This window comes from Lissotriton vulgaris, chromosome 10 (assembly GCF_964263255.1).
Source record: "Lissotriton vulgaris chromosome 10, aLisVul1.2, whole genome shotgun sequence".
Classification (NCBI taxonomy): domain Eukaryota; kingdom Metazoa; phylum Chordata; class Amphibia; order Caudata; family Salamandridae; genus Lissotriton; species Lissotriton vulgaris.
In genome coordinates, this window is record NC_141698.1 from 31,557,060 (window position 1) to 31,578,251 (window position 21,192).

At 50.3% G+C, this 21,192-nt stretch overlaps 1 protein-coding gene across 4 annotated transcripts in view; it reads left to right on the forward strand.

The window, feature by feature from the left end:
• Window positions 1–21,192, forward strand: part of SLC38A5 (solute carrier family 38 member 5) — a 418,440-nt gene that overhangs the window by 304,023 nt on the left and 93,225 nt on the right. For all 4 annotated transcript variants that reach the window (XM_086940341.1, XM_086940342.1, XM_086940343.1 and 1 more), the window contains 3 exons: window positions 7,998–8,079; window positions 8,616–8,731; window positions 15,127–15,200. In XM_086940341.1, coding sequence (XP_086796467.1) covers window positions 7,998–8,079; window positions 8,616–8,731; window positions 15,127–15,200 — 272 coding nt within the window. The remainder of the gene's footprint in view (window positions 1–7,997; window positions 8,080–8,615; window positions 8,732–15,126; window positions 15,201–21,192) is intronic.

A 21,192-nucleotide genomic window follows, 5' to 3' on the forward strand; every position in this document is an offset into this window, starting at 1 on the left:
TCATCAGTAATGTCATCAGTGATGTCATTTGAGATGTCATCAGTGATGTCATTTGAGATGTCATCAGTGATGTCATCAGTAATGTCAAATGAGATGTCATCAGTGATGTCATCAGTGATGTCATTTGAGATGTCATCAGTGATGTCATTTGAGATGTCATCAGTGATGTCATTTGAGATGTCATTTGAGATGTCATCAGTGATGTCATCAGTAATGTCAAATGAGATGTCATCAGTGATGTCATCAGTGATGTCATTTGAGATGTCATCAGTGATGTCATTTGAGATGTCATCAGTGATGTCATCAGTAATGTCAAATGAGATGTCATCAGTGATGTCATCAGTGATGTCATTTGAGATGTCAACAGTGATGTCATCAGTAATGTCATTTGAGATGTTATCAGTGATGTCATCAGTGATGTCACTGACCATGTCATGAATGATGTAATATGTGACATCATCAGCAGTGGATTGCGGGTGCGCGATATATAGTTAGTGCAACTAACTATATATGGTAATTTCAATGGTTTTGTGCGAGTAAAATAAGGTTTTGTAAATGCTAATCCCTGACTATATATGGTCTATAACCTATGTTTTTTTCAGTGAATATATATATATATATATATATATATATATATATATATATATATATATATATATATATATATATATATATATATATATATATATATATATATATATATATATATATATATATATATATATATATATAAATATATGGATGTTTAATTGAGCTTTATAGCAGTGGGTATCCTATAGAGCAAATGTTATCCTCCAGCGAATGTAAATAGGTTGGGTTGGAGTTTTTCTAACAATATAGTTTGCTCTACCCCTACCCCTACCCCTCCCCTTCCTCTGCCTCTTACATTCTATATCCCGGTGCCCTGTCCTTGGCTCTGCAAGGATAGGCATTCATTCTTCCAATGTCCCTCTTGGAAACAATAGACGCAAGTATTATAGATTAATCCCAACCTCTGCTGCGCCGGAGTCAAAGCGGCTTGGACAACCCCACTGCCACGTCCGCCACCCCTGATGCAACCTCTCCGGCCCTGTAATCTACCTCGTTCTGGGAATGCTTGCTGCGTAATTGCCTTTGTCTTCAATTCTTTTAACTTCTTGTCATTCCTTCTCTTCTCTTGCATTTCTTTTATTTTCATAGTAGCAGTTCATCGTTAATAGCTCAAAAGCCTTTGAGTCGTGGGCGTCATGTAGGCTTTGAATAAAGTGGGACTGAGGGAGGCGCCTTGGTGGACGCTGCAGATTATGTTCTGGGGTTCTGAGGTGAATGGCAGTAGGCGGATGCTTTGCGTGCATCCTGTGAGGAAGGAGGTGATCCACTGGACGCCGATGTAGTGGAGTCTTCTGATGTGGTTGAGGTCGGATACGGTGTCAAATTCCTCTGAGAGGTCAAGGAGGATCAGCGCTGCTGTCTCATTGCGGTCGAGGAAGGTTCCGTTGTCGTCTGTAGAGTTGATCAGGGTGGTCTTGGTGCTATAGTTAGCATGGTAGCCGGGTTGGGAGGTGTCGAGTAGGTTGTTTTCTTCAAGGTGGTTGGTGAGCTGGCAGAGGATAGCTTTCGCTAGGATCTTGACGGGGAAGGGGAGCAGCGACATGGGGCAATAATTCTTGAGTTCGCTGGGGTCGGAGGAGGACTTCTTCGGGGGGGGTTTGACTTCTGCGTGCTTCCATGCATCCAGGAAGATGACCGTGGTCATGGAGGCATTGATAATTTCGGTGAGGGTACTGCTGATTTCTTTCTGTCCTAAGTTGAAGACGTAATGAGAGCAGGGATTCGTCAGTGCCTCGAAGTGGATGACGGTCATGATGGCTGTGGTATCTAGCATTGTGAGCAATTTCCATGTGGAGGGTGCCGTTGATTGGTGTTGGGCGGTAGTCAGTGGTTGTGAGTCGAAGTTGCAGTAGATATCAGACAACTACTTGTGGTAGTAGTCAGCCAGGGAGGCGCAGAGAGACAACTACTTGTGGTAGTAGTCAGCCAGGGAGGCGCAGAGAGCTTGTGAAGGGCAGATAGTGTTCTCAGTGGGTGCAGGGGCAGGAAAACTCAGATGATGCTGAAGAGTTCCTTGGTGCGATTGGTGCTTGCTTCGATACAGTTTGTCAGGGCTTCCTTCTTGGTTTCCTTGAAGCAAAGGGGATATCCAGGTAAGCTATCACTGCTAAGGTTGAGCCATCTGAGGAGGTGTGCAGGGTGGAAGTCACAGTGTCAACCTCAACACCTTGTGTGTATCCAAAGAATTCATTTTGGTATTAAGTCATGCAGTTCTACAGGAGTGTAAATTGAGAGAAAATTGCCTAGATTGAGAACAGAGAACGATGCAGGGCTGAATAATGGACGTGTTATAGTATGCCACAGGACTCCGCATATAAGGTCACATCTCATGCTAGCTGAAAGGCGCTCAGTTTACAATTGTCAACATATGATGTTTTACTCCCGCCAAGATCTTGGGTATGAGCTTTCAGGTAATTCTGGATCTGCCCTGCTGGGCAGGATGTCTGATAGAGCTTCTTGATTTACTGCTTCCATTCAAGCTTCTGTTAATACATTTTAAGATTAGGGGTGCCCAAGCCTTGGGTCTCTGCACTTAGCATGCACGTAGAGTGCCTTCTCTGCCAAGTGTACCATTGTGACACATTTCAAATGTCCACAGAATCAGGTGGTTGTAGATGATCCGAACGAACGGTGATGGATGACAGAAACAAATCTAATAATGCATGTTCTCTGTCTGGGAACCCCTGGTTTGAATAGCCCTAATATTGTTTCCGCTCTTCAAATACTTTGCCTCATGATGGCTTCTATCCCAGGAGGATATACACTGGATGTGATTTCTCTCTTAAGTTATGCTCTCTTTAATTTATGTCGGCTCACTTTGTTGTACTGGAGAGTTTTATATACTGCAGGGTGTTCCTATTTTAAGTGATGTTTGTCCTGCTACCTTCCATCGAGAGGGTGCTTTAGAGCATGGCCCGGTGCATCTCAGTCCAGGCCGGGTGCAAAGGAAGCGTAGGCACGGCCAGCTCCATAAATGCCCTCTCAAATCTGAAGATTTATATCTTCTTCTTCCTAGAGAATTGATGTTGATGCTAGCACCTCTCTGTGGAGAACTCTCAGTGGCACTTTAATCATGTCATCGTCCAGTGACTCAATAAGAGTGTATGCATTGGTGTATGCCTTGGTGTATGCCTTGGTGTATGCATTGGTGTATGCCTTGGTGTATGCCTTGGTGTATGCATTGGTGTATGCCTTGGTGTATGCCTTGGTGTATGCCTTGGTGTATGCATTGGTGTATGCATTGGTGTATGCCTTGGTGTATGCCTTGGTGTATGCATTGGTGTATGCCTTGGTGTATGCCTTGGTGTATGCATTGGTGTATGCCTTGGTGTATGCCTTGGTGTATGCCTTGGCGTATGCTTTGGTGTATGCATTGGTGTATGCATTGGGTGGAACACTCGGTTGCACCAACTGAAAGGACAGAAAGACCAGCAGCACCGTGTGGTCTACAGCCACTGGGACTTCTGTTCCTGGATGTCACTTCTGTCCTCTGGAGCGTATCTAGCGAGGGTCTCTATAAGGGATGGTTGTGGACGCAGCTCTAGACCGGTGCACAATCATAATCTGTGGTCTCCAGAGGAAAAGGTGCCATAAATAAATGTGTTGGAGATCAACCGTGACTAACACTAGACTCTTCCCTGTGCCATTTGGGTATAAGGGGTCCCAATATACACGGACAACATGACAAAGATGTTTGGTGGTAAGAAGCGGGAGTTCTCACCCCTTGAGACCTACTGGGAAATGCTCTCGTCTATGCCACCCCCTCTGGGCAAGCCGAAAGCCAGCATGGCAGACTCACCGGTCCTCATCGTGGTTTGGATGTGGGTTCCCGTAACAGAAGATGGTGGTGACGATTAAATCGGCCATTCATACAGCTGTCCACACGAAAGCACAATGCCACGTACCTGTGGTGCACCACCAGCATGGGGGGGAAGCAAGCTTGTTAGTGGGGTATGTACACTTTTATTCTCCACGCTTCAAGCCCCAAGCTCCCCCTGCTCAAGCACAATATACTCCAAACTTGGGAGCTGCTATTGGTCACCAGACGCCCTCGAAGCTCCGATTAAATCATCACGTTTGGAGCTTTGACACAGATGAGTCAGGACCTCGAGGCGCTTTCTAAACATCCCTGAGATGACCACTATCCCAGAGCAGATCACCCACAAGTTTCGCCCTTACAACGCTCCACAGCAAGCCCCAAGTACCAAGTCCTACAAACATCTGTAGCAAGGGCTGTTTCCAAAGCTTGCCACCCTCAGTATATGTCACCAGAGCAGTGGAGGCCTCCTTAGAAATACCCATCTCGCCCAGGGTGCTGGGTTCAGTCCACGAACCCTTCATAGCCAGACCCTTGACATGTAAGCCACCTTCTACCTTCTGTTTCCTGGGAGTCAACATTGTGAGCACCGAGCAGTGCCACAAATGCAGAAGATACATTTTTCATCTTCTGATCTAAAGGGCTTTTTCCACAAACATGTCTCCATGCTGTGTTGACAGATATTTATTTTGCTTATTTTGTGTCTCAGGGCTTGGAGAACTATTTGCTTTTTCAGCACGTGCTTGTTTGGCGAGAGAGTGAGAGAAAGAGACGGACTTCTGTGGAGATGTCTGGAGGCACAGAAGAGAAGGTGGGAAGGACTGAAGGACTTGTGCATTAACAGACACCCTCCTTCTCGTGGCACTGACATGTTTTTCATTTCCTCCAGCACATCTCCAGGCAGCTTTGGGAAAACTTTAGTTTTCAGCCCTTTTGTGTCGTTTTCAGCCCTTTTGTGTCAGAGAATTCAAGCAGGGTGTATTCTGCACATCCACTGAGCGCCGGAGCCCCCGTCCTAGGTAGAGCTGATGCCAGGTGCACCAGGGGAGTGCGTAAGGAGCAGGCTCGTCTGGTGTATGGCCCTCGGGTAAGAGGTCAAATGACAGGAAGTGACGGTTTCAGAACTACAGGGTCATTGAATGATCTCACTAAAGAACTCCGACACCAGCCAGGTGCCATCAACAAAATGGAGGTTCTGGAATTGGGAAATTACCGAAAATTCTAGATGTGACTTCATACCAAGGAACATTCTAGAATCCTGCATATTCTAGAATCCAAAGATCTCGTGAAACAATGTGGAATTCTGGAATACAAAAACTTAAATGAACAATGTGACATTCTAGAATACAAAAGCCAACCTCTAGTAACACAAATGGACATTCTGGAATCTAGACATCCTCAAACAAAGGAACATTCTCGTCTCCAGCCACATGTCAAAGAAAGGAGCAATCTAGAAACCAAAATCTAACCAGAAGCCATCAAAGAAAGAGACATCCTGGAATCCAAACCCAAGCATATGTCAAACAAAACTCCATTCTAGAATCCAAAATGGAAGTGGACACCATTAAACAAGGAGACATTTTGTCACCAACAAGGGTGTCATGCGACCAACAAACTGACGTTCTGGAACCCTAAACATGACCGGGTGAAATTCCAGAATTCTAACCTCAACTGTATGACAAACAAAGGAACATGGTGGTGTCAAAAACAAGCATTGGCAAGGCCAGTAGGTCTGGTGAGGGTTTTCAACCTACTCGCTTTGCCAGTGGCAGTTTTTTTTTGTTTAACTTTGTTTTATTGGCATTTGTTTCAAAAGAATTACAAACAGTTCCAATGAGGGCAAACATACTATTCGTGCACATCAAATCAAAGATCAGCCCCCTCTCTTTGGCCCGAATCTATGAACCACATAGCCGCCACAAGTGACAGTTTTTTAATGCTTTTGTAAACCTCTTTTTCAATACCATTGAAAATCAGGAATGTGTAATTGAAAAACAGACAAGTGTGCATGCTTACGCATGTGCACAGACAGGCGGTTGTCTTTTAATGTTTTTGTAGTAAACTTTATAAAAACGAAAGATAAGCCATCTGTGCATGCATGCACAGGTCAACATCTTTGGATGTTTTTGTACATAAAGTTTAATAAAAACGTTCAAAGATGGCCTCCCTTGCTTGTTCATGCAAGGTCGGACACTTTGGAAGAGACAGAAATACCATTTAGTCATGGCCGTGCGTGCGCATGCAAGGGCGGCCATGCTAGAATTCCATTTTTAAACATGCCCAGCGCAAACAGTCTGTACAGCATGGGACGCTCTACTAGCAGGAGTTTGGGCACATTATCTGGGAAGTTGCTGGGTCCTCAAACGTTAAAAGAACTAAAAAAATAATACATGTATTCAAAAAAGCCCATACTTGCTCCCAGCTCCTTGACACTGAACGGTACTACTTTCTCTGTGGCTGACAAATTTGTGTTTAAGCAGAATTCTGTCACTCACAGAGAAAGGAACCAGTGGTTCACGTTGTCTGATCCACAGGCCATGAAGTAAGCGCTAGTGGTCTGACTCAAAATAGGAACGATAGTTGAACAGATCAAGGAATGGTGAGGGCTGGCTGAAAGACCCTTTTGGTAAGATGCCAGATGTAATAAAAATATTCTGCAATCCGAAATTCAGCCACACATCCTCAAAACATACTGTAAATTCTTGAATCCGACACATTTTTTTTACGGAGTTTTATATAGCGTAAACTTGACCCAAAGGTATCGGGTATCAGAGCGCTTTACACCAGCACCAGTTGCGTTACATGAGGACACATTCATTTTTTGTTAGGCACGAGGAGATTAAGTGGATTTACCCAGAATCACAGAATGTTGCATGTCCTTGCGGAGACTCGAACCCGGTTCCACAGATTTGAGGTCGATTGCCCTAGCCGTTAGGCCAACTCCTCTCCCCTTTGTTGGATCCAAAGGCCTCTTCAAAAATGCAACATTCTGGGATGATACAAATCCCAACTACATGTGAACCAAATGGACATTCTAGAATGCAAAACCCAACGAGACATTATCAGACAAAGGAGCCCTCCTGAATGCAGTACCTAGGTGGCAAAAGAAGGTCCTAGAATCCAAAACCCAACTAGATGTAATTAAATAAAAGTACATTGGAGAATCCAAAATCTAACCAGACACCATCAAACGAAGAAACGTTCCGTTCTTAAAATCCAGTCACCTTACAAACAAATGGACGTTCTGGCATCAAGAAATTGACCGGAAGCCATCTCAGAAAGGGGCACTCCAAAATCCCAAACTTGCAAATATGTCAAACTAATGTACGTTTTTGAATCCAAAACCCGACTTAGATGCAACGGAGCATAAATAAATAAGGGAAACCTTCTGGAATCCTGTTTGCTCTGGAATCAAAAGACATTCTTGATAAATCATCATTCTGTAATGCTAAATCCAACCAGAAGCCATCCAGGAAAGAGTGATTCTGGAAGGCAAATGGAACCACATGTGAATCAGTTGGACATTGTGAAATCCAAAACCTGGTCAGATATTATCATTCAGAAGGCCATTCTGGAATCCAGTCCCTAACCACATGTCAACCGAAGGAACATTGTGGAATACAAAACCCAGCCGAGATATATCAATAAAGAGTATATTCCTGAATCCAGAGCTCATCGAACAAAACGACTCTCCGGAATCCGGATTGATGGTGATTGTTGGTGATCAGGACTCAGTAAAGAAGACCATTTTGATTTTATTGTCAGTGGTTGCCCCCTTGAAGTGTTGCAGGTAGACACATTTTTCATTCTGCATGATTGGTGGGTAGGAAGCAGGATGTTAGCAGAGCCCAGAAAGCAGGGAGTGGTTGTTTAGGATGAAGACAGCTCCTCAGAAAGATGTCCTGAGGCTTCTCTGTGGTTGGAGACGGTCAGCAGGACCTGCCGTGTGTGTCTGTTTGTGTGTGTGTGTGTGGTCGGCCAAGTTGTCTATCTTGATGGCTGGGTACTGGAAGAGTCTGGAAAGTGACTGTTTCAGCTCAGATTTCCTACTTTCACTGACTCTCTCTTCAACCCTGGGTTTGTTCCTCAGATACGAGCCAGAAGAGTCGATCACCACGGAGCAGGAGGAGTTTCTGCCGCAGATGTCCAGCAAGAAAACGCAATTCACTGACGTAAGTTTGTGCTGTGCACGTTCAGCGCCTGGGGTAGGGAACGTTGGGGTGGTGGTAAGGAACGTTGGGGTGGTGGACAACCCCACTCAATGGTAGAGCATGGTCATTCTTCACTTATCTAAGATCATTCCCGTTTCTTGCTTCCCCCAAATCATGCTTTGCATTCTGGCCTCATTCAGCTGCAGGTTTCTATTGGCAATAGTCAAATACAGTTTCACCCCCCAACAGGCCAGGGCTTAGATGTCCCACGCGTGCTCGGCCTAGTTGTGTTAACCATTACTGTCTTTCACCTACAATCCCTGGGAGGGGTGATTGCGGACAGGAATCTTGAGTTGTTGGCCTTGTTGGCCTCAGTAACTTGTGGTCCAGGATATTGTTCACTTGGATGTTGAGGGCTGCAGGGGTTGGGGAGCAGGATGTGGGTGCCAGGGGTGGGCAAGCAGTGTGTTCCCCTGCTGGCCCCTCCCACTCCTGCCTCCTGTGGGGCTTCCTGTACTCGCTTCTCTCTCTTACCCCCTCTTTTCTGCACTCTACAGTTTGAAGGAAAAACCTCGTTCGGGATGTCTACCTTCAACCTGAGCAACGCCATCATGGGCAGCGGGATCCTGGGGTTGGCGTACGCCATGTCCAACACTGGCATCGTTCTCTTCGTGTGAGTATGGCACGCTGTCAGGAGTGTGGGGGAGCTTTGGGGGTACCTTGGCAGAGGTGCACTGGTGAACTCTGGGTCTCCGTATATCAATAGGAGGGGTGCTAAAACTACTACAGGCCGGGACAGAGGTATGTTGGTGAACTCTGGGTCTTAGTGTTTTAAAAACAAGGGTGCAAAAACGACTACAGGCTGGGGCAGATGTACGTTGGTGGACTCTAGGTCTCGGTGTAACAAAAACAAGGTACAACAAGCATTTGCAATGCAATAGGTCTCGCATTAATAAATGTTTGAGCTATTGGTGTGGCATTCATATTAGCAATGCCAATAGCTCAAACTTTAATAATGCGAGACCTATTGCATTGCAAATGCTTGTTTTTATCTTGTAGTTGAGAATCTACCATGACATCCACATCGGATGACTTAAGCTAGTCCATTCTTGAAGGACCTCTTTCACTTGCATCGTTCGCTGTACTAATACTTCCCCGGATCCTTAAGATTTCAGCATGGTGGCCTCTTGCCACATTCATCATATAAATTTGGACTACCAACTAATCAAACATGCCTACGGGATCAGCCGCTGGCAGATTCTGGGACCTGACGATGAAATACTTTGCTCCTGTCATGGCTATTACCATAACAGACAAGTAATGTATCGCACATAATGCAGACAGTCTTTGCAGACAGCTGCAGAGCGTATCTTCCTGACAAGAGTCAAACAGTAACAAATGCTTCACTCCCTCACAGTACATTTTTCAGTATACAGAATAACAAAAACGTTAAAGGCACGACAAAAGATGAAAGGCACGTCCCGAAAGGGATTCAAGCATTATGACAGAATGACAATGGTAAAGTACCAACATGATCAGCGGAAACGTTATGCCTCATTGATCTGAGGAAAATCTTGTTTGAACAAGTCATGCATCTCAAGCAGATGTATGCGTTCTCCGCACATCTGGAAGAAACTGCCGTAAATGGGCCCTTTTAGTGAAAACATAACTTAGTGGTCATTAAGAGGCTTACAATAAAAGTCCTACGCTGAAATCGGCCATTTTTAACAAAAATATTCGAACACGTCGGCACGTGTTTAAGCTCATACAGTACTTGAGGCAGGTGACTTAAAACCGGGTTGGTAATGACGTAACACATACTTTCCCAGATCCAACACTGGGGTCCATCAGAGCTGACCAAGGATGGCGCAGTAAGGCCAGTGTTCGAACACGGACATGGAGTCGCGTGTCAAATGTACCTGAGGTATCCTCTCTTCAGAGATTTCGCAATGCTGGATGCAAGGGCAGGGAGGGGAGGGCAGGAAAGCTATTTTTGATGAACTAGCACAGCGTGCCCCTCTGGGCTTGGGGTGTTCCTTAGGAGATGCTGGTGCAAGGCGGCAGCGTGAAGGAAGCGCAGTGGGAAGGAGGGAAGGCGGGGGCTGCGTGCCCAAGTGGTCTCATCATTGCCAGTGAGTAAAAGAGTGTCACAGACAGACGTGTTAGAGTGAGCACAAGCGTCGGAGTGAGTGTAGCAATACGTACAAGAGTGCGAGTTGAAGAGAGTAAGAGTGCACGAGAGAGAGAGTGTAGTAGTAAGAATAGGAGAGTGAGCGTGAATGTAGGAGACTGAGTTAGTGAGAGTTGGAGTGTTGGCAGGAAATCAAACATCAGTGTTGAAGAATGAGTGTCTGTAAAATCGTAGACTGCTGCCTGCACACAAACGCCAGGAGTCAGCGCATCCTGACACCTTCCTTACTAATTAGTGGTTTCTTTTTCTTTTGGGGGTGGAGGTAGTTTCCGATCAGGGCAGCTTCCCTGAAGGTTACCTGCAGGGTGCCAGATAACCAGGCAACTGAGGCATGCAGGACAAGCGTGACCAGCAAACAGCCATTTCTTTGTGACTTTTATTGAAGTAGCACAGTTGGACCTCCCCTCCCACTTGAAGGGCTAGAGGCATTCTGTGCAGTATTCTTAGTCACTTGGAAGGAGTGAGGGACTACAGTTAAGGGGGGGGGGGTAATTTTACCAAGAATATATATATATATATATATATATATATATATATATATATATATATATATATATATATATATATATATATATATATACTGTTACATATATACTGTTACCAAACTAACCCCATTTTAACTGCTAAGCAGTGAGAGCCACTCAATAAAACAAGACATCAGCCGTTGCTTCCCTGAGAAATGGATCCAAAAATGAACAATCCCGCTGATGCGCGCGCACCACAGGAGACGTGCTTTCAATTATCGTGCCTGTGTCTGGGAACGATAATTGAAACCACGTGACGGCCTATTAGGGTGCGCGTAATAGACACCAATAGGCTGTGGGCGGAGCAATGCACCTGCCTTTGGCCAATAGCGTGCAGTCTTTCATTAAAAGACGCACGCTAAGGCCAATGGGGTTGCTGAAAAGGAAACGCACACGCATGAGCGTGTGCGATTCCAGGTCAGCTTGATTTCCCCGTTTTTCACCTACTAGAGGTCTGGCGACCTGCGCGTGCACTGCTGCGCAGTGCAACGCAGATCGCGAGACCTAAAAACTACTACATGCTTGTACAGAGGTGCATTGATGAATTAATTCTAAGGGTCTGACTTGGTGTAGCAGTATCAGGGGTCAATAAAAGCTCTGCTCCAGGCATGGGTTGAGGGACCTCGAGAGACCTCAGTGAGGGATCTAGAGCGGGGAGCTGCAGCTCTTGGTTAGAGCGCCTGGACAGAGGTCTCTGGGTGTCACTGCTGGAAGGCTAGGGTGGTCTGTGGATGTGTGCTCTGTGCTGAGCCAGTGCGCTCCTTGAAGCCGCTCCTACCCGCTTGTCTTGCACTGAGATGCAGAGGGGTGGATGGCTCGGTGCCCTGACACTGGGTGAAGACCCTTCTCTTGGGACACAGGGGTTCAGGACATGCCTTTATCTGGGCCCTTGCCGGTACATACCCCCCAGAGACACCGGCTTATGAGAACCTGGAGGGCAGGCTATGCAACTTTCTTGGCAGGGGAGAAGGGGTCTTAAGGGGCATGAGTGAGGGGGGGCTAACGCATACCTTTGAATGCCAGCAGGGTCGTCTGGTCCTGAGTACAGATCGCTTTTGAGTTTCGGGCAGGAAGGGCCTGGCCTGTTTCATGGGACCCTGAAGCGAAGCCTTTTATTATGTAGGCCGCGGAGCCTTTCCCAGCCAGGGTACCCGTTGGGGGGCTACATAGGTCAATAGGCTGTCACTGACCCGTAGATTTTAACCTCTAGTGCTCTCATTTCGGGGGTGTGCTGGAGGGCAGGTAGCTCAGCGGGTTGTCACGCGAGCACAGAGTCTTTGCCAACTGGGGCTCCAGCAGACGCATGCCCCCGCCAGGGCTCTGCTCCTCCACAGCCCCCGCCATGCCCACCTGCCTGTTAGAGCCGCGGCCGGGAGACCGCCTCTTCCCTCTGTCATTGGTCAAGGAAGGCACGGTGCGTCTGCCCCGGGGCACACGCGCTGGGGAGAGGCCCCGGCGCAGCGAACAGGATCAGTTAAGCGAGTGAGAAGGGTACAATGCGGGACTGACACGGGACACAAGGCACCAAGAGCCGCCTGCAGCTCCCACACGCCCTTCAAGGCGCCTGGCCAGCGCTGCACACGCAGCACCCTCTCACAATGGTACGGCAGGGTGGAGGTAGGCAGCCCCCTCTCAGTGCCCACCCCATGCCTGCAGTCACCACCCCCGCGTGGCCATCCAGTGCAGACAAACATACTTTCCTCCAGTTCTGCACCCCTAACAGCCACCGGCAACAGGCGTCCTGGGATGTAAGAGCGAGAACAATAAGTACGGGAATATGTACGGTAATGTCGGGCATACTTCCATACCCGTACTGCTGCACGCTTCTGCCCTGTGCCCTGCCCCAGGTCCCTTGTGCACAGACCAGAGCCGCGGCTAATACCCCTGGGAATAAATGGTTTACCCCTCCAGTGTGACCCCACCCGCCGTCTCTGGGGCACTGAAGCCCCCTCACCCATCCTTGTGTGGCAGGTATTAACCGCCAGGGGGCACTGAAGCCCCCCCTCGTGTAGCAGGTGTTAGATGGGCACTGAAGCCCCCGTCAACCCCCCCCCCTCCCCCTCGTGTGCAGGTATGAGATGAGATGCCAGGAGCACTGAAGCCCCCCCCCCCTCGTGTAGCAGGTGTTAGATGGGCACTGAAGCCCCCGTCAAACCCCCCCCCCCTCCCCTCTCGTGTGCAGGTATGAGATGCCAGGGGCACTGGAGCCCCCTCTCGTGTGGCAGGAATGAGCTGCAAGGGGCACTGAAGCCCCCCTCGTGTGGCAGGTATTAGCTGCCAGCGGTGCCACCCACGTGCCAGCACCTGAGAACCGGTGCGCCGGGATTACAGCTGCTCTCTGCGCCTCGGGTCCAATGGGTTTCAGTGAGCTAACTCTGCTGGAATGTGGGGGGGGGGGGGGGGGGGGGGCGTTTAAGTGGAATGTGTTGGGAGGGCGCCGCCCCTTCATGGTGAAGTGCTTCCTGAAGGGCTGCAAGGAGCTTTACGTGCGAGGCGCTACAGGCCCTGGCGCGCACGCGCAGTCAACGCACACCATGAACAGTGGTCTGCTGTACCCAAGAGTACCAGCCACCTGCAAGCACGAGGGCGCCCCCTTGGGAATCTGTCACAGGGGGGCGGGGGCTCCATGAAATACGAGTGTTTCATTGGTGTGCCGACAGACCCAGCACACCTGATCTCTAATCTCAATCTCTCTTCTTGATTTGACTGCATGTGTGATCCTGGGCCAGCCGCTTTGTTTCCCTTCCAATGCATTTCCATCAGCTGACAACAATCTGTTTCACTTAGTTATGGGTTAAACACCAAACTAGGCATTTGTGTTTAGTAAGTAATTGTTGCGAAGACTACCTGGAGGGGGGCCAGGTGCCCAAAAGGGGGCGCTTCACGCTGCAGTGGGTTCTGAACCCTTATTGCCTTTAAATGCCACGGCAAAAGACACACAATTGATGGACGGAATACAGAACAAATCAAAACATTCACCCCCAGTCAAGAGATCTGAGTTAAATCTTCCATTGTTCTTTTGGTAACCATGCCACCCCAGTTTAGACCTAGCCATATGCAAATCAGTCTTGACCCTGTGCCTCATGGGAGCAGTCCAACCTGAACTGCCAAGCCAAGTCCTCCCTGGACCGGAAGCAAGCATCCTGGGACTGGTTTCGGGGTTTCATCCCTCATCAGCCAGGATAGCATGAATCCAGTGGGACAGTGAGCCCGGGACCCACGTCTGGGCATACCCGGCGCACTTAGGGCGAGAAAGCAAAAGACACACAATTGATAGACAGAATGCAGAACAAATCAAAACATTCACCCCAGTCAAGAGATCTGGGTTAAATCCATCCTTCTGTTGCTCACCATGCCACCCCAGTTTAGACCTGACCTTATGCAAATCAGTCTTGATCTGTGCCTCATGGCGTGAATGTATGACATTGTTCTGCATTATGTTCATCAATTGTTCTTTTTGCATTTGTCACCCTGAGTGGGACGGGTATGCCCAGGCGTTTGTCCAGTGCTCTCCATGCCACTGGAATTAGGCTATTCCGGCTGATGAGGGGTGAAACCCCGAAACCGGTCATAATATGCTTGTTTCCGGTCCAGGGAGGATCTGGCTTGGCAGTTCGGGCTGGACTGTTCCCATGAGGCACAGGGTCAAGGCTGATTTGCATATGGCAGGGTCCAAACTGGAATGGCATGGTGAGCAAAAAAACGATGGATTTAGGCCCAGATCTCTGTACTGGGGTGAATGTATGACATTGTTCTGCATTCTGTCCATCAATTGTTCTTTTTGCATTTAAATGCCACGGTTCACCACACAAGGCACATCTGCATGTATGTAGTGGGACAGTCACCTACAGGGAGCTTGTGGTAAAGCTGCTGGGGATGGGGCAGGGTCAGCCAGCTTTGCGGCTCTTGGCACGGGCTCTTCCTGCTTTCCAGGGGCTGAACTGCTCATAAATCTCCACCCTTCCTCTGTGGGGATTGTCATAGTCAGCTTGTGGCTTTATGGTAGTGGGAGCTTGCACTGACATAATCAAAATTTTCAGTTTTGCCGGGTGGGTTTTTAGGTAAGCCAGTGGCTTTCAGGCACACAAATGGTTGGGAAGCACACCATGCGGGCGCCCGTCACTGCAGACCTGTCCTGTGTGAGGGGGTGGGGGAGGGGGGGCACAGCATCCCTTGGGAGGAGACAGGCTGCACCACCCATATGGCAGGTTGGGGCGGCCCCAAGGGAGTCCTGTCCGGAGGGGACCACCGCACTTGACATCAACCAGTGGGAAGCAGTGGGATCTGTGAGGGGCGTGGGGTCAGAGGGCACGAGGTACGTACTGACGTGTCTGCTCCTATCTCCTCTTCCAGGATCCTGCTCATCTGCATCGCCCTCCTCTCGGCCTACTCCATCCACCTGCTGCTGAAGTGCGCCGGGGTGGTAGGTACGTCCGCAGCCCCGGGGTCCGCCCTCTGATGGGGCGGATAGCGCCGGCCTATGGTGGGACTCGGGCTGCCGCGAGGCGCTGCAAAGCCCTCCCGCCTGCACGGTAACGCACACGCACCACACTCCAAGGGCAGACTGCACTTTCACTGGTCACTGGCCAACGAATGTCAGAAGAACGACGCAGACAGCATGTACTCTGTATGTGAGCAGACTGCCCCGGTGTAATGTCCAGAGGTTGCCCCGTGCTGCCCCGGTGTAATGTCCAGAGTTTGCACCGTGCTGCCCCGGTGTAATGTCCTGAGGTTGCCCCGTGCTGCCCCGGTGTAATGTCCTGAGGTTGCCCTGTGCTGCCCCGGTGTAATGTCCAGAAGATGCCCCTTGCTGCCCCAGTGTAATGTCCAGAGGTTGCCCCATACTGCCCCGGTGTAATGTCCAGAGGTTGTCCCGTGCTGCCCCGGTTTAATGTCCTGAGGTTGACCCGTGCTGCCCCGGTGTAATGTCCTGAGGTTGCCCCGTGCTGCCCTGGTGTAATGTCCTGAGGTTGCCTCAGTGTAATGTCCTGAGGTTGCCCCGTGCTGCCCCAGTGTAATGTCCAGAGGTTGCTCTGTGCTGCCCCGGTGTAATGTCCAGAGGTTGCCCCCTGCTGCCCCTGTGTAATGTCCAGAGGTTGCCACGTGCTGCCCTGGTGTAATGTCCAGAGGTTGCTCTGTGCTGCCACAGTGTAATGTCCAGAGGTTGCCCCCTGCTGCCCCTGTGTAATGTCCAGAGGTTGCCCCTTGCTGCCCCAGTGTAATGTCCAGAGGTTGCCCCGGGGTAATGTCCAGAGGTTGCCCCATGCTTCCCCGGTGTAATGTCCAGAGGTTGCTCTGTGCTGCCACAGTGTAATGTCCAGAGGTTGCCCTGTGCTGCCCCGGTGTAATGTCCAGAGGATGCCCCTTGCTGCCCCAGTGTAATGTCCAGAGATTGCCCCATACTGCCCCGGTGTAATGTCCAGAGGTTGCCCCGTGCTGCCCCGGTTTAATGTCCTGAGGTTGACCCGTGCTGCCCCGGTATAATGTCCTGAGGTTGCCCCGTGCTGCCCTGGTGTAATGTCCTGAGGTTGCCTCAGTGTAATGTCCTGAGGTTGCCCCGTGCTGCCCCAGTGTAATGTCCAGAGGTTGCTCTGTGCTGCCACGGTGTAATGTCCAGAGGTTGCCCCCTGCTGCCCCTGTGTAATGTCCAGAGGTTGCCACGTGCTGCCCTGGTGTAATGTCCAGAGGTTGCTCTGTGCTGCCATGGTGTAATGTCCAGAGGTTGCCCCCTGCTGCCCCTGTGTAATGTCCAGAGGTTGCCCCTTGCTGCCCCAGTGTAATGTCCAGAGGTTGCCCCGGGGTAATGTCCAGAGGTTGCTCTGTGCTGCCACAGTGTAATGTCCAGAGGTTGCCCTGTGCTGCCCCGGTGTAATGTCCAGAGGTTGCCCCCTGCTGCCCCTGTGTAATGTCCAGAGGTTGCCCCTTGCTGCCCCAGTGTAATGTCCAGAGGTTGCCCCGGGGTAATGTCCAGGGGTTGCCCCATGCTTCCCCGGTGTAATTTCCAGAGGTTGCTCTGTGCTGCCACGGTGTAATGTCCAGAGGTTGCCCCGGGGTAATGTCCAGAGGTTGCCCCATGCTTCCCCGGTGTAATGTCCAGAGGTTGGCCCATGCTCCCCCGGTGTAATGGCCAGAGGTTGCCCCGTGCTGCCTGGTGTAATGTCCAGAGGTTGCCCCTGTGTAATGTCCAGAGGTTGCCCCATGCTCCCCCGGTGTAATATCCAGAGGTTGCCCCATGCTCCCCCGGTGTAATATCCAGAGGTTGCCCCGTGCTGCCCTGGTGCAATGTCTAGAGGTTGCCCCGTGCTGCCCCTGTGTAATGTCCAGAGGTTGCCCTATGCTCCCCCGGTGTAATTTCCAGAAGTTGCCCCGTGGTGCCCTGGTGCAATGTCCAGAGGTTGCCCCGTGCTGCCCCAGTGTAATGCTTAGAAGTTTCTCCTGCCTCTAGGCTGTCCCAGTGTAGTGCTTAGAAGCTTCTCCTGCCTCAAGGCTGCCCCGGAGTAATGCTTAGAATCCTCTCCTGCCTCTAGGCTGCCCTAGTGTAGTGCTTAGAAGCTTCTCCTGCCTCTAGGCTGCCTTGGTGTAGTGCTTAGAAGCTTCTCCTGCCTCTAGGCTGCCCCGGTGTAGTGCTTAGAAGCTTCTCCTGCCTCAAGGCTGCCCCGGTGTAGTGCTTAGAAGCTTCTCCTGCCTCTAGGCTGCCCTAGTGTAGTGCTTAGAAGCTTCTCCTGCCTCTAGGCTGCCTTGGTGTAGTGCTTAGAAGCTTCTCCTGCCTCTAGGCTGCCCCGGTGTAGTGCTTAGAAGCTTCTCCTGCCTCAAGGCTGCCCCGGTGTAGTGCTTAGAAGCTTCTCCTGCCTCTAGGCTGCCCTAGTATAGTGCTTAGAAGCTTCTCCTGCCTCTAGGCTGCCTTGGTGTAGTGCTTAGAAGCTTCTCCTGCCTCTAGGCTGCCCTAGTGTAGTGCTTAGAAGCTTCTCCTGCCTCTAGGCTGCCCCGGTGTAGTGCTTAGAAGCTTCTCCTGCCTCAAGGCTGCCCCGGTGTAGTGCTTAGAAGCTTCTCCTGCCTCTAGGCTGCCTTGGTGTAGTGCTTAGAAGCTTCTCCTGCCTCTAGGCTGTCCCGGAGTAATGCTTAAAAACCTCTTGTGCCTCTAGGCTGCCCTGGGGGAGTGCTTTGAAGTTTATTCTGCCTATAGGCTGCCCCGGTGTAGTGCTTAGAAGCCTCTCCTGCCTCAAGGCTGCCCCGGAGTAATGTTTAGAAGCCTCTCCTGCCTCTAGGCTGCCCTGGTGTAGTGCTTAGAAGCTTCTCCTGCCTCTAGGCTGCCCCGGTGTAGTGCTTAGAAGCTTCTCCTTGCTCAAGGCTGCCCCGGAGTAATGCTTAGAAGCCTCTCCTGCCTCTAGGCTGCCCTGGTGTATTGCTTAGGAGCTTCTCCTGCATCTAGGCTGCCCCGGTGTAGTGCTTTGAAGCCTCTCCTGCCTCAAGGCTGCCCCGGAGTAATGCTTAGAAGCCTCTCCTGCCTCTAGGCTGCCCTGGTGTAGTGCTTAGGAGCTTCTCCTGCCTCTAGGCTGTCCCGGTGTAGTGCTTAGAAGCCTCTACTGCCTCGAGGCTGCCCTGGTGTAGTGCTTAGCTGCCCTGGTGTAGTGCTTAGAAGCTTCTCCTGCCTCTAGGCTGCCCCGGTGTAGTGCTTAGAAGCTTCTCCTGCCTCAAGGCTGCCCCGGAGTAATGCTTAGAAGCCTCTCCTGCCTCTAGGCTGCCCTAGTGTAGTGCTTAGAAGCTTCTCCTGCCTCTAGGCTGCCTTGGTGTAGTGCTTAGAAGCTTCTCCTGCCTCTAGGCTGCCCCGGTGTAATGTTGAGAAGCTTCTCCTGCCTCTAGGCTGTCCCGGAGTAATGCTTAAAAACCTCTTGTGCCTCTAGGCTGCCCTGGGGGAGTGCTTTGAAGTTTATTCTGCCTATAGGCTGCCCCGGTGTAGTGCTTAGAAGCCTCTCCTGCCTCAATGCTGCCCCGTAGTAATGTTTAGAAGCCTCTCCTGCCTCTAGGCTGCCCTGGTGTAGTGCTTAGAAGCTTCTCCTGCCTCTAGGCTGCCCCGGTGTAGTGCTTAGAAGCTTCTCCTTGCTCAAGGCTGCCCCGGAGTAATGCTTAGAAGCCTCTCCTGCCTCTAGGCTGCCCTGGTGTAGTGCTTAGGAGCTTCTCCTGCCTCTAGGCTGCCCCGGTGTAGTGCTTTGAAGCCTCTCCTGCCTCAAGGCTGCCCCGGAGTAATGCTTAGAAGCCTCTCCTGCCTCTAGGCTGCCCTGGTGTAGTGTTTAGGAGCTTCTCCTGCCTCTAGGCTGCCCCGGTGTAGTGCTTTGAAGCCTCTACTGCCTCGAGGCTGCCCTGGTGTAGTGCTTAGCTGCCCTGGTGTAGTGCTTAGAAGCTTCTCCTGCCTCTAGGCTGCCCCGGTGTAGTGCTTAGAAGCTTCTCCTGCCTCAAGGCTGCCCCGGAGTAATGCTTAAAAGCCTCTCCTGCCTCTAGGCTGCCCCGGTGTAGTGCTTAGAAGCTTCTCCTGCCTCTAGGCTGCCCCGGTGTAGTGCTTAGAAGCTTCTCCTGCCTCAAGGCTGCCCCGGAGTAATGCTTAGAAGCCTCTCCTGCCTCAAGGCTGCCCCGGAGTAATGCTTAGAAGCCTCTCCTGCCTCTAGGCTGCCCTGGTGTAGTGTTTAGAAGCCTCTCCTGCCTCTAGGCTGCCCCTAGTCTCATGTTCAGAAGCCTCTCCTGCCTCTAGGCTGCCCCGGTGTAGTGCTTAGAAGCCTCTCCTACCTCTAGGCCGCCCCCTTGTAATGCTTAGAAGCTTCTCCTGCCTCTAGGCTGTCCCGATGTAGTGTTTAGAAGCTTCTCCTGCTTCTAGGCTGCCCCTAGTCTCATGTTCAGAAACGTCTCTTGCCCCTAGGCTGCCCAGTATAAGTTTCAGTGTGTCTTCTGCCTGTAGGCATTACTCCTATCATATAGGTTTGTTTGAACGATTGATCTACCTCCTTTCACTCTGCCCTGAGGTTCACATCTGCGCTACTCTCCAATCTGATCTACAGAAGTTTTCTCATGTTACTCTAAGTTCCCTTTCTGATAGGTACGCCTCTTCCTTGCTTACCCTGACTTCCCTTTCTGATAGGCACAGCTCTTCCTTGCTTACCCTGACTTCCTTTTCTGATAGGCACGGCTCTTCCTTGCTTACCCTGACTTCCTTTTCTGATAGGCACGGCCCTTACTTGCTTACCCTGAGTTCCCTTTCTGATATGCGCAGTCCTTTTCTGCTTACCCTCACGATCCCTTCTGATATGCGCGGCGCTTCCATACCCTGAGTTCCATTTCATATATGCACGGTCCTTCCATGCTTACCCTGAGTTCCATTTCATATATGCACGGCCCTTCCATGCTTACCCTGAGTTCCATTTCTTATGTGCACGGTCCTTCCATGCTTACCCCGAGTTCCATTTCTTATGTGCACGGCCCTTCCATGCTTACCCTGAGTTCCATTTCTTACATGCGCGGTCCTTCCATGCTTACCCTGAGTTCCATTTCATATATGCACGGCCCTTCCATGCTTACCCTGAGTTCCATTTCTTATGTGCACGGCCCTTCCATGCTTACCCTGAGTTCCATTTCTTATGTGCACGGCCCTTCCATGCTTACCCTGAGTTCCATTTCTTACATGCGCGGTCCTTCCATGCTTACCCTGAGTTCCATTTCATATATGCACGGCCCTTCCATGCTTACCCTGAGTTCCATTTCTTTAGTGCACGGTCCTTCCATGCTTACCCTGAGTTCCATTTCTTATGTGCATGGCCCTTCCATGCTTACCCTGAATTCCATTTCTTACATGCACGGCCCTACCATGCTTACCCTGAGTTCCATTTCATATATGCACGGCCCTTCCATGCTTACCCTGAGTTTCATTTCTTATATGCACGGCCCTTCCATGTTTACCCTGAGTTCCATTTCTTATGTGCACGTCCCTTCCATGCTTACCCTGAGTTCCATTTCTCACATGCGCGGCCCTTCCATGCTTACCCTGAGTTCCATTTCTTACATGCGCGACCCTACCATGCTTACCCTGAGTTCCATTTCATATATGCACGGCCCTTCCATGCTTACCCTGAGTTCCATTTCTTATATGCACGGCCCTTCCATGTTTACCCTGAGTTCCATTTCTCACATGCGCGGCCCTTCCATGCTTACCCTGAGTTCCATTTCTTACATGCGCAGCCCTTCCATGCTTACCCTGAGTTCCATTTCTTACATGCGCGGCCGTTCCATGCTTACCCTGAGTTCCATTTCTTATGTGCACGGCCCTTCCAAGCTTACTTTGATTACCCTTTCTGATACACATGGACATTTCCTGCCCCATTCTTGTAGTCCCCACGGTTGTGTCAGCCTGGTCCCTAAGATGTCTTCTTCTCAGGA